At 32.9% G+C, this 17,149-nt stretch overlaps 1 protein-coding gene and 1 long non-coding RNA gene across 3 annotated transcripts in view; one reads left to right on the forward strand and one right to left on the reverse strand.

Moving 5' to 3' along the window:
- shank2b (SH3 and multiple ankyrin repeat domains 2b) overlaps positions 1-17,149 on the forward strand; it is a 237,924-nt gene that overhangs the window by 44,717 nt on the left and 176,058 nt on the right. For both annotated transcript variants that reach the window (XM_087311012.1, NM_001128347.1), the window contains 5 exons: positions 1,086-1,157; positions 9,772-9,880; positions 11,628-11,779; positions 13,962-14,129; positions 16,171-16,287. In XM_087311012.1, coding sequence (XP_087167138.1) covers positions 1,086-1,157; positions 9,772-9,880; positions 11,628-11,779; positions 13,962-14,129; positions 16,171-16,287 — 618 coding nt within the window. The remainder of the gene's footprint in view (positions 1-1,085; positions 1,158-9,771; positions 9,881-11,627; positions 11,780-13,961; positions 14,130-16,170; positions 16,288-17,149) is intronic.
- Positions 945-9,560, reverse strand: LOC147830833 (uncharacterized). Its single transcript, XR_015526322.2, has 4 exons — positions 9,152-9,560; positions 8,364-8,718; positions 4,651-8,120; positions 945-3,623 (listed from the first exon to the last, which is right to left on the reverse strand). It is a non-coding gene; the product is annotated as an uncharacterized LOC147830833 (long non-coding RNA).

Below are 17,149 nucleotides of genomic sequence, written 5' to 3' on the forward strand. Positions count from 1 at the left end.
TTTAAATCTTTTTAGTAAGTAGCAGAAAAGCCATAACTTAAAAATGGTTTCAGGTTGATTCTCCAACAAGGGCTCAATGGATAGAAATAGTAAATACACTGTATGGAGAGACTGACTTTTAACCTAAAACTTGATTCCAAAAAGTGCAACAAGTATTGGCAAAAATGGACTGAGCATGCTGTTTCCATCCAAAAATGCTAATTAACTTCATGTATTATCGCATAAAAGATGTGCGAATAAAGCAGCGTTTCCATCCAACAAGTCAAAGAGAACAAAATCGCCACTTCCTGATCAACTGGCGCCAAATATCAACAGTTAACACGGAATTTGTTGCATTAAGTGAAGCTGCGTGAATCTTTTCTTCATTTAATAAATGACTTGCACCTCAAAAGACAATCCTGACATGCAATTAACATGCGGTGGCGATTGAAGGCGTGAGACGCAGAGCACAGACTCTTGATTCTGGAGGTCATTTATAATATAATAACAATAATACTGAGGTAGTTAAGGTGTTTTAGAATGACCAAAACAACTTTTCAGATAGTGTACAATGTGCTCAGCCTGCTGGTTTGTCCATTCGCACACATTTTTATCATCACATGATCTCTTATAAAAAGATCACATGACCTTTTTTAATGCTCATACTGGAATTAGTTCGGTAAAAGTGTTTCCATCGTAATTTATGCGCATCTTTTCTTATTGAATAAAAAGTTTATCCTACTCAGTTATGAAGTATACGTTATGCAGTATACGTTTTGTATGCGCATTTTCAAAATATATGCGCATCTTGGCGTTTCCATCAACCGTTTTTTAATTTGCATATCCAAAGGGGTGGATGGAAACTTAGCTATTGTAAACAATATCTGATATTGTGATTCAAATGTATTATAACTTGATTTTGTAACCCATATGACAACCGCTTTGTTCTTTGTTTTAATTTTTTTCTCTTCCCCTTTTGTAATTTTTTTCCCCTAAATAAAATAAGTATATATAGACCTGAGCTTATATTTGGTTAAGAATGATGATTATTGAAAAATGTAAACTAATAAAGTGACTATGTTTTTTTCTCTGATTAAATGTTGCAGTTTCGCTACAAGAGCAGAGTGTACCAGCAGCCAAATGTCAACGAAAAGCAAATCGAAAAGCTCCACACACAGGTGAGACTTATCATTATTATTTTAAATGTAAACATTGTTTTTGGTTTATTAACTGAGCTGTAAATATCAAGAGACTAATTTTGAATCTTGCTAACTGGCTAATGCCAAAGTCCCCTTAAGGCAAGTCATTTCACACGGTGGCCATCTTTGAAACACCTCTCGGGCAGTATGCTCGCACATTCAGTTTGAATGGGGAATAATCAAATTCTCCAAAATTGCTTGCCAAGCTTACGGTTAAATTTTATATTATGTAACCACAATTACATTAAGCAACAACTGTCTCTTTACTTTCATTTTTAAACGTTTGAGTCACACAAAATCTGCAGAAATTCACACCTGGTCCCAGTTCCTCTCAAGGAGAAATGTCCGTCTATAGCAATTGCTGATTAGTTCTTGTACTAGTAGGCGGGGCTTCATTCGCCAATCGCCATATTGACTGTTACACTTTCCCCATTCAAAACTATACAAGTGACATGTCTTGTGTATTCTATAGTCTTTGCTAATGCTACCACAAGAACGTTTACAAGGCATTTGCAAATGACTATGCTAAACTTTAAAGCCAAAATATACAATTGAATAGCTTTTATTATATACTTACAACTCATGTTTTGTAGAAATAGCATTTAATCAGATGAATGTGTCTGTTTTTAAATGACTATTAATAGAGAATGGCTTAGAAATGTGAGGCTAATTATGCTAACTGTGCTAACCACTCAAACCTTCATATGTTGGAGTATTTTTGATTGGTTAAAAACAGTTTTAGATCATTTTAATATGGTAACTCTGGCATGCAGACCATTTGTATTAAAAGTAAAATGCTACCAAGGGAACGTGCACAAGATATTTATTAGCAAATATGCTAAGCTAGGACATCAAATGTTTCTGAGTAGAGAAATGTTAATTTTACCAGGCTTATGGAATATTTATTCTTCATATTTTGCACAAATTATATAATTTATCAGATTATATAACTACATTGGGATGACTATTGGTGCAGAATGTGAAAAAGTGGGACTAACCATGCTAACTATGCTAATAACTCAAACTTAACATTTTCAGGCTTCATTTTTTAGATTTTAATATCTTTTAAGATGATTTTCATAGTCTATCACTGACACATACAGGTGAGGCTTATTATTTTAAAATAAAACATTTAGCCATGACATATGTAAATTAGGCTACTCTGCATATTTGTCAAAAATATGTCTACTTCTGACATGCCGGTGGTGATTATCTTGTTTTCTGTTATGATAATTGACTCTTTTACATACATATCAAACCAAAGCTTTTTGCTTAATTGCGAGCCAGGAAGGATGTCTTAAGACACGACTGTTAAAACAAGAAAGAAATATCTTGAGTTTTATATTCAGTCACTGCTAGGACTGAATGTCTAGCATGCAACATTTATTTTACAGTCGGCTACTGAATAATGCAGCAGACCAACGCAATTTGCATATATTTGGACTTAGCAGGACTTTCGGCTCAAGACGGTCATTGATGTTGACATTTTAGCGTTTCAGCCAGTGTTTGGTTGTGAGCGTTTTTTTTGCAACCACCGGTGGAGGTTTTTCCACAACCATCGCCCAAAAGCGGCCCCGAAGCTTCGAACCCAAGTTTTAATTGCCGTTTTCTTCCAGCACTATGTGTCCTGGGCTACGCTCAGTGTCTTCCTCTTTATTGCTCAACCTATTTATCTCCCGTCTCAACACTGCTTCCCTCAGCATTTAAAACTCTCCTTCTCATTGCTCTGAGCTTTCGAGCTCCCTTAATAAGTTATTATATTACAGCTCCGTAAGCCACAAGGGTTTGCAAAGGATGACGTAGGAACTGCTTTGTGTACGTTCCTTGTTTCAGAGGAACAGATATTCCCCCTGCTTCATAACGATTGTCGGTGAATTATGAATGCAACAGAGGCAGATGCTTAGAGGGGTTTGCTTTTAAAAAATCTGACTGCATTATAATGAGTGGAAAGGGGAAGCCATTACCTTAAAGAGCTATTTCTACCTAAACTCACCCTTAGAAATAGTTCTATTGGCGTAGACCAAGGAAAAATGAAGAAAACTGATTCTCTTTTAACTTAGATGGAGTTGCTTGGTTGCTGCATAAATTAATTTAGTGTTTTTGCTTATGAATGCGTTCAAGAAACGATGGAAATGTAGTATTTTTGAATTAAACATCAACACAGTGTTTAAGTTAGCAGAGCGTCATTGTGAAAGCAGTTTAAACACTGTAAATAGTGCTAAATATGTTTTAAGGAATTAAGTTAAAGGATTTTTTTTAGTGAAAATTAATAAATTTGATTAGCATTTACACAACTTTGTCGTTCCAAACCTGGCGTGGTTATTTGACAAATTTAGTTAAAGTGAATGGTGACCTTAGACTGTTAAATACTAAAAAGCGAAGAAAAAAAAAACCCTCTTATACATCTATATGAAATTACTTAATGCAAATGTTCATCAGAAGCTTCTTCAGTGTGAGGGACCGAGCCAGCACGTACAGTAAGGGGCATACCAAAAAAGAAGATTTTCAAAAATAATTATTTTTAATAAAGTCAAAAAGGTTCACAAAAAGTTCAAAAATAAATAAATTAAATCGATTGAAAGAACAATAAACTAAACAAGGAAAACAAACTGAGTTCAAACCAAACAAATCATGTCTAAACCAAAAACAGAACTCCATGAAATGACAAGACAGACCACATTTATAGCACAGGGACTAGTCCACATTAAACAAGAAGGGGGAGACAAAAACATACAATTTACAAATACAATAAACTAAGCCAAACATCTAAATACAAATCTAAATATAAGTTAAATAAATTATAAATAAGGCAAAACTAAATATAAATCTGAATAAACAAACATTGCAAATCATTATTGAACCTAAACTAAACATGAGCTCTCCCTCCAAGCCATTAAGCCAATGGTATCGGCAGGCGGAACCAAAAGACGGCCTCTTGCGGCACGTCGGACCTTTACTTGGGCGGACCACACCCGGAAACTCTGTTCCTCGTCGGCACTGCAGCACGGTAACTTAAACTCAAAAGAAAACTAAATTAACAAAACATACAGTACAGATAACTGATTTTGTGTGCACCCAAAATAGTAATAAATGTACTGTGAATAATAAAGAAAGGTAATGAGAAACTGAAAGTGAATGCGTCTTATTGAAATCAGATATGAAGGAAACGAAATGTATAAACACAATAACTGAAATTGTGACCAATAAATAATCTTAAATGATTGTGTGTGTGTGTGTGTGTGTGTGTGTGTGTGTGTGTGTGTGTGTGTGTGTGTGTGTGTGTGTGTGTGTGTGTGTGTGTGTGTGTGTGTGTGTGTGTGTGTGTGTGTGTGTGTGTGTGTGTGTGTGTGTGTGTGTGTGTGTGTGTGTGTGTGTGTGTGTGTGTGTGTGTGTGTGTGTGTGTGTGTGTGTGTGTATGTATGGTTGCTTGCATGCCTCACTCTCAATGTGTGGCCACCACACTGGCCATCACATTCAGCAACACACTTTCTCTACATTTGGCTGAAATGTCTAAAATATTTATATGGCCTGCCCATGGTCCTGATGTAAACCTGATTGAAAATCACTGGAAAATCCTTGGCCATAAAGTTATGAGCTAGAAACTCACCACAGGTAGTAACTTGTAAAAAACTTAACTGAAGAAAAGCAGATCAACATGGGTCAGTTGGCATTTCTGTGTGTAGTTTGCATGTTCTCCCTGTGTTCGCATGGCTTCACAGTCCAAAAACATACAGTATAAGTGAACTGGATGAACTAAATTGGCCCTAGTTTATGAGTGTGTGTGTGAATGCGAGAGTGTAACAGCCTTCTGAGCCTACTAGTAGACGCGGAAGGTCCCTACTGGCCCACATCTATTAGCTGATAATCACTGATAATGCCCATTCAATCGAGTGAAAACATTCGAAGCGGGTGGCATGATATGACGTTGTTTGATTAGGTACAACTCACTTTTGAGGTATTTTCCACTGCGTTCTGTACCTAGTACTTGGTCTTTTTTTTTGGACCCCCCCGAGTTAGGTTCAAAGTGAGGCATATCGTTACTAATACTTGAAGTATACACACTGCTGATCATCGGTTGCTTCAAGAGAATCATCACTACCAGCATCGTTGGATTTGCAACACTGAGACACCAAACCCATTCTATTTAAATAGTCAGCAGCAGCCACTGTGGTATTATTGGTTGGCAGCAATTTGTTTATACCACTGCAAGAAAACGACACCTGGGAAAACTGCATCAGTTAAAGAGGCACAGACATTCCTCTCATGGGTACCTGAGCAGAGGAGCAGATGGGATGGCCCGAAATGAATGCGATGATGTCACAGCAGCACAACATATAAACGTACAATGCTACTACCCACTTTATGCGTTAGTAAACTGTAGTGGAAATACAAACCATGCTGAACTGTACAGTTCAGTGAAAAAGCAGTTCTGTACCATTTGTACAAGCCCTATTTTACTACAAATGCTTTGGTCGTTTGTGTTCACCATGGCTTAACTACAAAAAAGCCTGTTTTTTGTGTGTATCATCTGTATTAAAGGTATGGTTCGTTTTCATAAGGCTAGTAATTAGAATGCACCTGATCTCACCAGGAGGACCTGAACACACATCAGTCTGAGGTCTAGTTTTTTTTTAAAGAAATAACCTGAGCTCTAAATGTCAAATGACTCACTCTGAAACTCCAGGAAAATGACATCATGACCTTGCTAACTGATTACTGGCACCACCACGACACAAGCCATTTATTAGCAGCTACCCTGAGTCATGACATCAAACGCAGCTGATGTGTTTATGAAATATCGTTTACCGTTCATAATTTGCAGAAATTGAATTTTATCAGAGTATACCTGAATACTTTTGAACGACTATCAAAGCTGCATGCTGAAAATGTTATTTCATCTCCCTGCATATGCTTATCTTGTATGCTAACCTTTCTGTGTAACCCAGCATTTTTAGGTTGAATACATCACCATTTTTTTAATATATTAAACCAGTTTTAGGTGATTTCTGTAGGCTAACGTTGACAAATCACTTTTTGCAGAAGGTTGTCATTGCGCTAAGTGACATCTCTACTTTGTAGTTATATAGCCTAATGGGTTTCAAGTTGTTAGCTGGCATCGAAGTGTGAATTATTGAAAGCTAGTGTTGCCAGGATGGGATCCAGAAGTTAAATAATGCAAATGCTAATATTTTGTGAATGGTAATAATGTATGGCACTTTCCCTTTTGTTTTGTTGGAGGGACTTGTGTGTAGTGGGTTGACTTGAGGTAGTAGCACTTCAAGTTATAACAAGCAGTTTTAACATTTCATCTGTACTGTAAAAAAATAGTTTATTATCATTTTCTTTATTTTTTGAGTGTTTTCCATTTATTTACTGTTGTGAATTGCATTATGGAATGTTGATCTCTGCTATTTCCACTTTTGATGTTGAAAATTCAACTCTACAGTTTAACAAAGTGACATTCACTAGCATTTTAGTAGTTTGAAATAATATAAGGTCTACGTATCGTATTATACAGCACCAGCCTAGAAAATATATCACTTTAAACCCCTAAAAACTGTTAACTTTTTAGTGACTTTTGAAAGTTAAAGGTAGTTGGAAGATAGATCAAGGTCACTTAATGTAATTCAAAAGCATTTATAAATGGGGAAAAATAAATAAATAGAAACATGAATCACATAATATGGAAAACTGCTAATTTTCTAATATTTTTTACAGTGTATATAAGTTACTAGTGCGGCTGGGCGATTAAATCGGTATCGATATTCATTGACCGAATACCATTGTCAATATCGATAAAAAAGAAATTTGGTATGTAGTTTCGGTATGAAGCGCTATAGTTTTGTAATGTGGCTACTGAGTGTGCGCCTTGGAAGCAATGCCAATAAGGTTAGGGTGTATGTTTGTCATTTCCAATGAAGATGCGCGACTTGTACAACGTGCATATGTGGGCATTTTCCAGCCACAACTAGTTGAAAACATTTTGGAATTTTTCCATATGCCACAAGCACACCATGATTCATGTAAGTAGAACTAACAGAATCTGCTTCACTCTTTGTATGGAATATACACATTTCAGTAATGATGGCAAACTAATTACCTCAGACAAACACAGTGCATCCAAACACTGCAGTGCTTTTTACTTTTCACCATAAACTTGCATCGGAGCTGCAGCAATTATTTGTCTGTTACTCATCCTCTGAGAGAATGCTTGATGACGAGTTACGAGAGATGCTAGAAGAGGGTGAGCGCAAAGTCCATTGTAAATGGTCAAGGAATTCACTTACACGCACTTCTGGTCACAATAACAACACATGCTAAAATGAGTGCCGTAAAACAGCAGTAAGGAGATTGTAAATAAAAAAGGATGAATGGATGTCGCCAGAGTAGCTTTTTGGTTTCTTTTCTTGTGTACCCCATCTGAAATAGTTTTTAGCATAGTAAGTAAAACAGTCATTCAACTTCACAATTTATAATGTTCACTTATAAATTTTACAGTATTTTTGCAATATAAAATAGTAAGACCAAGTTTATAAACCAAAATTGCCATTATTAATACAGCAATTTTTTTTAACGGTGTATTCTTTAACTCTGTGTAAAATTAAAATTTACAATGTTTATTTTACTAGAGCACATTGCTATCCTTTAGGTAAACAATTATTCCGTGAAAGTTAATCCACTGAGAAAATAGGTTTGTTTTGATAATCTGAAATAAAATATTGTCATTTGCTTCAACATTTGAAATGGTGGTTTTTCTCTGATGACATCAGTTTGACAACTTAAGCCCCAATATTGTTAACCACGCCCTTTTTACAGTTTGCTATGAAGGAATGATGCAAAAAAAAGAATTCCCTGTAAAACTGTAAAATTTACAAACTCACTGTAAATTAATAATTACAATTATGCTGTAAAACAACAGCACGTGTAAAATGTACAGTTTTACTGGCAACCAAATTTTCTACAGTGTATTTTTTAATTCTGCGTAAAGTTTGCTATGAGAGAAAGATGTGCAAAAAGAAATCCCCTCCCCCTACTCAATATTCCATATGACTGAATCAACATCCTGAAATAAAAGTCTCAGCAACTTCCATTTCACAAGGATAATATTAGTGTACTGTAAAATATTGCAGTAAAATGTAGAGTATTACTGGCAATTTTGGTTGCCAGTAAAACTGTAAAATTTACTTAGTTATTTGTTCAGTCATTTTAGTTTATTTTTTAATTAACAAATTACTTGCAATTTTTACAGTTACAACTGCACTGTAAATTGGCAATTACAATTATGCTGTAAAACTACAGCACAGTTATAATTGTTCATTTACAGTGGGCTTGTAAATTTTGTAAGCTAGAAGTACTGTAAAAATTGGCAGCAATACTGTAATACTTACAAGCGGACTATAAATTTAGCCAGTAATAATGTAAAAATTGCCAATAATATTGTAATATTAACAAGCGCACTGTAAATTTTACCAGTAGTACTGTAAAAATTGCCAGTAATACTGTAATATTTACAAATGCACTGTAAATTTTGCGAGTAATGCTGTCAAAATTGCCAGTAATACTGTAATATTTACAAACGCACTGTACATTTTGCCAGTAGTACTGTAAAAATTGCCAGTAATAGTGTAATATTTACAAGTGCACTTACAAATTGCCAGTTATACGGTAAAAATTGCCAGTAGTGCTGTAAATTTAATAAACACACTGTAAAAAATTGCTAGTTATACTTTAAAAATTGCCAGTAATACTGTAAAATTTACAAACGCACTGAAAAATTGCCAGTTATACGGTAAAATTGCCAGTAGTGCTGTAAATTTTACAAACACACTGTAAAAAATTGCTAGTTATACTTTAAAAATTGCCAGTAATACTGTAAAATTTACAAACGCACTGAAAAATTGCCAGTTATACGGTAAAATTGCCAGTAGTGCTGTAAATTTTACAAACACACTGTAAAAAATTGCTAGTTATACTGTAAAAATGGCCAGTAATACTGTAAAATTTACAAACACATTGTGAATGAACAATTACAGTTCTGCTCTAAAACTACAGCACAATTATAATTGTTAATTTACAATGCAGTTGTAAATTTTACAGTATTATTGGCAACCAAAGTTTTATAAATACATTATACACCATTTTTACAGTGTAGCTTTTAATAGAAAATATACTAGTATCTATAAAAAAGAGCTAGTAGCATGAAAATAAATATGTTTTATATTTGAAATGTTAAAATGGCTTGCCATATTGGTCTCTGCATGTCTGCGTAGCCAGATCAGCTGTGCTTCTCTCTGTCTCTCTCTCTCTCTGATGTCTCTGTACTGGGAGCTGCTCTCCTATCTATTTTTATCCAGCCTTGTATCGCTGCATGTGTGTGTGTGTGTGTGTGTGTGTGTGTGTGTGTGTGTGTGTGTGTGTGTGTGTGTGTGTGTGTGTGTGTGTCCCAGAGATGTCGACATGAGAGAGGAGAAAGCCAAGACCGTTCACACTCTCGTCAACTGTTCATCTCGATCATTCTTTAAGTTCCTCCTCAATCATTAGCTGTCAGTGTTTCTGGTTTTACCTCATTCTCTTTCTCTGACCTCATTTTAAGGTCAACCTGAGGAAGTTTATGGAGTACATTCAGCATCATCAGGTGGAGAAAGTGGCCAAGATGTTGGAGAGAGGGCTGGATCCCAACTATCATGACCCTGATACTGGTGGTAGGGGAAAATGTTTTAGATAACTGCTAAAAATGTGCAAAATAGGCTGTTTTACATATACACACAAACACACACACACACGCACACACACACACACACACACAATTGAAGACAGAATTATTAGCTCCCCTGAATTATTATTAGCCCCATTTCTTATTTTTCCCCCCAATTTCTGGATAAGAGAGAGAAGATTTCTAAACATAATATTTTTAATAACTCATTTCTAATAACTGATTTATTTTATCTTTGCCATGATGACAGTAAATAATATTTGACAAGATATTTTTCAAGACACTTCTATACAGCTTAAAGTGACATTTAAAGGCTTAACCAGGGTAATTAGGTTAACTAGGCAAGTTAGGGTAATTAGGCAACTTAATGTAAAACGATGGTTTGTTCTTTAGACAATCAAAAAAAAAAAAAAGATAACGCTTAAAGGGGCTAACAATTTTGACCTTAAAATGGTTCATAAAAAATTAAAAACTGTTTTTGTCCGAGGGGGGCTTATAATATAATATAATTCTGACTTCAACTGTAATTTTATTTTTTTGGTCAATAGTTTTACTCACAATACAATCACAATACAATCCCACGATGTAGTTCATTAAATGTAAACCATAAAGCTAAAAGTAATATGCTAATTAATAAAATAGAATAAAATTTAAATAAATAAAAAATAAAAAATAAATAAACAAATAATAATAAATTATTAATTAATTTATATATACATATATATATATATATATATATATATATATATATATAAATAAAATTATATAATATATTATTAATATTTTTATTCTGACTTCAGTTTTTTATTTTATTTGTCAAATAAATGATATTGTCTTATAATTTGATTATAAATCTATTTTTATATATAGCTACTTTTGGGAGTTAGATATCGGTACGATTTATTTTATTTTATTTTATTTTTTAATAATTATTATTTAATTATAATTAATTAATTTATCTTTTATTTTAAATCAATTTTTATATATAGTTTCTTTAAAGTTGGATGTCAGTAAGGTTTATTTTATTTATTTTTTATTTTTTAATTAATTTTTATTTTATATTATTTCGTTAAATCTATTTTTATATATAGTTTCTTTAATAATTTTGATGTCAGTAAGATTCATTTTGTTTTATACTTTATAAAATAAATGTGATTTCATTTAATATTTTATTTATTTTATTTTTTCATTTATTACTATTTTTCGATTTTGTAAGCAATTCGATATTTCTCTCAACATAACTTTGCATTCATATAAATAAATATGTAGATATATATTCAAATAGTGAAGTGCCCATTATAATCCAGTATTTATAGTCCCTTTAAGAAGTTTGATGTCAGTAAGATTTTTTTTGTTTTATTCTATTTTATTTTATTTTTTTATATTTCTATATTTTTGTCGTTTTTTTATATTATTTTGTTAAATCAATTTTTATATATAGTTTCTTTAAGAAATTTAATGTCAGTAAGATTAATTTTATTTTAATTTATACTTTACTTATTTTATTTTATTATTTTTTTATAAGCAATTTCATAATTTGCTCAACAAAACATTGCAATCACATAAATAAGTAAGATATTTATATGTATTCAAATAATAAAGTGCCCATTATAATCCAGTATTATACATCATTAATCACCATTGATGAAGCATATGAATCCTTTAATTAACATCATGCTTTTATTAAAAGAGATTTCCCCAGCGTGTAGTAATGAGTTTGTGTCTGTTGTCCACAGAGACCCCGCTGACCCTTGCTGCTCACTTGGACAATATGCTGGAGATTATAGTGACTCTAAAGAACGGCGGGGCTCATTTGGACTTTCGCTCCCGGGATGGCATGACTGCCCTGCACAAAGCAGCCAGAGCCAAAAACCAGATCGCTCTCAAGGTAATAAATAACCTCATCCCGAACGCCAGCTTCACTTTATGGCTGTGTTAGAGCAATCTTCTTCAGTGATTGTCATTTTGTTTTTTTATTTTTGGTGCCATAGATGTGAAACAGAGCAGTACAGCGATGTCTTTTAGTGTCAGAGAGAACATTTATTACTTTGACAGAGCGTACTTTCATTCAAAGCACACTCTGTCTTGTTTTTCTCTCTCTCTTTCTATTAAGGCGAGACACTGCAGACAAAAACACTGATGTTCAAATCTTCAAGTGTTTTGGAACTTTTCAAGTGTTTTTTTTTTCTAATTTGAACAAAACATCCAAAATACGCATTTCTTTTTGTCACACTTAATTAATTAGAGTTTGTAAATCTCAATTACAATACATTTTTTGCAGAGTATTTTCCTAAAACATTTTATTTTCTGCACTGAGCCACAAATGTCAACTATATTCAACATTTCATTCTACAAAAAACATGAAAATGTGTATTTTACAAGCTTTTTACAGTATTTTCTAAATAATGGAGTGATCAAAACAAATTCTCAAAATTAATGAAATAAGAATTTGATTTATTTATGATTTTGGTATGCAAATTAGAGCATATTTAGCCATAATTGGCTACTATATACATTTTATTCACCAAAGAAAATCTGAAAATGTGTATTTTACAATTTTTTTTCCTTTTTTTTTTTTTTACAGTATTTTCTGAATAATGGAGTGATCAAAAGAAATTCTCAAAACTAATGAAGCAAGAATTTAGATTTATTTATGATTTTAGTATGCAAATTAGTGCATATTTAGCCATAAATGTCTATTATATACATTTTATTCTACAAAACAAATTAAAATGTGTATTTTACAAGCTTTTTACAGTATTTTCTGAATAATGGAGTGATTAAAATAATTTCTCAAAACTAATGAAACGAGAATTTAGATTTATTTAAATTTTAGTATGCAAATTAGTGCATATTTAACCATAAATGTCTACTATATACAACATTTTATTCTACAAAAAACTATGAAAATGTGTACTTTACATTAATGAAACACGAATTTAGATTTATTTAGATTTTAGTAGGGTATGTTTAATTAAATAATGCCTTATTTGCAAAAAAACATGTAACAAATCTACAAAATATACAATTTTGCAGATAATAAATTAGCTGGAGAAGTATGGTGATAGCAGTTACTGTAGTTATTTTTTACCCTCTTCACTTACACTGTCTAGCTAAAAAAAAATCTGTAATTAAGTTATTTTTTTCATCATTTCATTGCTTTCATCCCTTGACAACAATAGGAAGTAATACTGCTGATCTACTTCTGTTTTCGTGCCATGAATATTGTAAAACACAATTTTCCTCTGTGCCGTTGTGCTTGCAGTTTATTGCTTGTCGAGTGTTTATTTTAAATAAAAAATAAACCTTCATGAAGAGTTGGTGTCATTTTGAAGACTTAAAGCCATAGATTTCATGTTTTTATTACTGGAGAGTCTGCGTTTCATCATTTTTGAAGGGGAAAAAAATCTGCATTTTGTTAGGAAGCAAAAATGGTTATGAAGCTACTTGGTTGGGTAAAATTCTATAATAAAATAATATTTTAGACAGAATTACTCAGTCATCCAGAGCAAAAATAACCAACGTATTTGCTATAACATATTTAGAATTTGTTCTATTATATGTTGTTATATTATTTTTGTAGAGTACCTACTGTATATATGAAGAGTAGAAAAGTTTAATTCTATATAATTACAAAAAAATCATAAACTATTGATTAAAAGTTTGGGTTCAGTCCAAAAAAAAGAAAATTATATATATATATATATATATATATATATATATATATATACATATACATACAGTGTCTTCGACCGCGTTTCAAATGATAATTGCGATGTTATTTGGTATTTCTTCCTCTTTAAAAAAATGCTTCACTCTAAGACTGATAACTGTCAAGATAACTGTAATTATAAGCTCTGCAGTTTTGTCGCCTGTCACTTTAAATGCTTGCGCTCATTATTGGTGAATTCTGATTGGCTGTCAATCTTTTTATTTTGTTCGTCAGCTTGTAAACATCATTGTGAAAGTGATTACCATTATGGCTGTACTTCGCCATATAGGTTAAAGTGTGAACTCTGGTAAACTGAGAATGATTTTTAAAATGATATAATTTTTTTTCCTTTCTGCAGACAATGTTAGATTTGGGAGCATCTCCAGACTATAAAGACCGGCAGGGTTTGACCCCGCTGTACCACACGGTGACAGTAGGTGGCGACCCCAGCTGCTGTGAGGTCCTGCTGCGTGCCCATGCCAGCGTCGGGTGCCATGATGAAAACGGCTGGCACGAGATCCACCAGGTGACGTTGCTTTTTACATTATTAGTAGTTAGCCGTCATTTTAGAATCTCATTCTTTTTCAATTTTTTTTGTTGCACAAGCTACTATATATAATGGCTCTACTGTACATTCAGAAATGTGTTTCAAGTGACACCGGTGGCCATTACATGGACTGCAGCCAGCAATTTGTAAACAAAAAAGTGGGAAATCATGTATTAATTTAGTGCCAATTAATTAGCTTTACATAACTATAAACTGTTTTTTGAGAATTACATGACTGAAATGATGTCTTTCACACTCAATGCGGATGACTGAGTCACTCTCTCTAGTTTACTCACAGGATGTTTTTCCCCTGACGTTTTTTTTTTTTTACTTGGAAATTAACATGGAAATTGTATAACCTATACCGCAACACCCGGCCATAATTTGTGTCTATTTGCACGTTTGCATTGGCTTTGTATGTAGTTTACTCACATAAACAGTTAATTTGCCTTTGGTTTAGTGTTTGTTCATAGACCAGATATACAGTTGAAGCCAGAATTATTACCCCTGCTGAATTATTCGTCCCCCTGTTTATTTTTTCCCCTCTTTATTAATTTCTGTTTAACGGAGAGAGGATTTTTTCAGCGCATTTCTAAACATAATAATTTTAATAGCTCATTTCTAATAACTGATTTATTTTATCTTTGCCATGATGACAGTAAATAATATTTGACTCAAAATTTTTAAGACACTTCTATACAGCTTAAAGTAAAATTTAACCAAAAACAACCATAAAGTGAATGTTCTGTGAATCAGAAATTGTTATTTTCCCACTGCCATCATATTATACAGAAGTATACAATGCACTTAAATTTGTTATTTCACGTTTTCATTGTTTCACGAGTGATCTTAGTTTTTACAGTACTTTATTGTACTTTTTATTAAACAGAAAATAACCTCACTGGCTCCTCTTTACGATAATGTTGTAAATCAGGGTAAAGGATATATTTTAGTTTAGAGGAACGTTTTGAAACTGTTAAATTAATGTTAGTATGATGTCACACAAACCAAAAACTCAAATTTAATCAAAAACAAACATAAAACTAATGTTCTGGGAATTTACACCTGTTGGCTGGATCATGCTGGCTCTCTAAGGTAATGTTGTATAGCAGGGTAATGTTTTGAGAATGTTCTGAGACTGTTAAATTAACGTTAGTATGATGGTACACAAATCAAAAACTAAAATTTATTAAAATATAAACTTTCTGGTAATCTACAATTGTTAGCTGGACCACACTGGCTCACTGGGGTAATGTTGTACAGCAGGATATGCTTTAGATTAGGGGAACGTTCTGAGAATATTAAATTAACGTTAGTAGAACGTTACACAGACCTAAAACTAAAATTTAACCAAAAACAAACATAAAATGAACATTGTGTGAATCAAAAACTGTTTGCTGGACCACTGCTATCATATTATATTAAAAATATCCATTCACTTTAAGTATTTATTCAGTTTTTTTTAAATACTTCTGTATACAATACAATATTAAAGGAGTGAGTAAACACAGAGTACTCACACCAGAGTGAGTTGATGAAGCTTGAATTTTCATTTTCAGGTGAGCTATCCTTTTAAAAGCTATCTTTAGGCTAAAAATGGTAGTTGTAAAATCTGCATCGCTGAAGGAAGTCATAACAGCCAGAGGTTCCTGCGACAGCAGCTTTGTTCAATTAACGGACAGGTGATGAGATCAGACTGGTTTAAAAACGACACGCATCAAGAAGTCCGTCTGTTGTGACGGCGCACTGACATCTAGTGTTATGACAGGTGGACTGCAGATGCCAGTCAAATCACTTCTCCAGCTTCTTTTTGATCGCAGTCGTCTGAGAAAATGCAAAAGCGGAGTGTGTGGTTTACTTTTAAAGACTCTAGAATAACCCGAAATGACAGCGCACTGAAGGCTTAATGATGTTTTTATGTTTCAAAGGACTTCCGCTGCATGAAATTTTTAAGGCCTTTCTTTCAGTTTTCAGCCCCCGTTTTACTCACACTAATGGTGTTTCTCATATATTTCTTCAGGCATGTCGATACGGACACGTCCAGCATCTGGAGCATCTGTTGTTTTACGGAGCGGACATGCATGTGGAGAACGCGTCTGGAAACACAGCTCTTCATATCTGCGCTCTTTATAAACAGGTATGTACTCATACTGTACTTTTAATGATCTGAAGTCTGGATCTGAAGTTGTTCTTTTCATTTGAAGCACATTTTGTGTTGTTTTTATTGCTTTGCAGGTAAAAACACTTTTTTTCATTGGGATTTTAAGCCTTTTTTTAGTGAAATGTGGAGGAAACATCTAAGAAAGACTTTTTAAGTGTTCCTTTTGTTGTTCTTTATCTATTTGTGTCTGTAGATTTTCATTACAAAATCCATTTTTAGAGCTGTTTTCTCAAAATGAGTTTTTTTTCTCCTGCACTGAGACATAAGTCTTAATTTCACTTACATACACCAAACCTTGCGGTTTTATTTGTACAGTATTCGTATTCTGAAGGTTTTTACAGGGATAAGTTTGCACATTCTACACTATGTATACATAATCTACACTGTAAAAAAAAAAAAATAAATAAAAATAAAATATATCTATATATATATATCTATATATATATCTATATATATATATATATATATATATATATATATATATATATATATATATATATATATATATATATATATACAGGGTGGGCCATTTATATGGATACACCTTAATAAACTTATTGGGAATTTCATAAGAAAAACAATGGTTTGCTTGGTTTTAATTTTACCTTTATTCTTTCATGAGTTATTTACAAGCACCCTCACATATACTAATGTGCCACAAACTGGACGTTAATATCACCAACCATTCCCTTTTTATTAAGGTGTACCCATATAAATGGCCCAGTAAATCCGTAAATTAACAGTTTTCTGTATTTTATTTTTATTTATGCTTCTAAATGGCATCATGGGTCCATGATCATTTGTCCAACAACTTTTAGTCTTTAAAAGTTTGAAAAGC

The sequence above is a fragment of the Danio rerio genome, chromosome 25 (assembly GCF_052040795.2).
Source record: "Danio rerio strain M-AB ecotype USA chromosome 25, GRCz13ab, whole genome shotgun sequence".
NCBI lineage: Eukaryota > Metazoa > Chordata > Actinopteri > Cypriniformes > Danionidae > Danio > Danio rerio.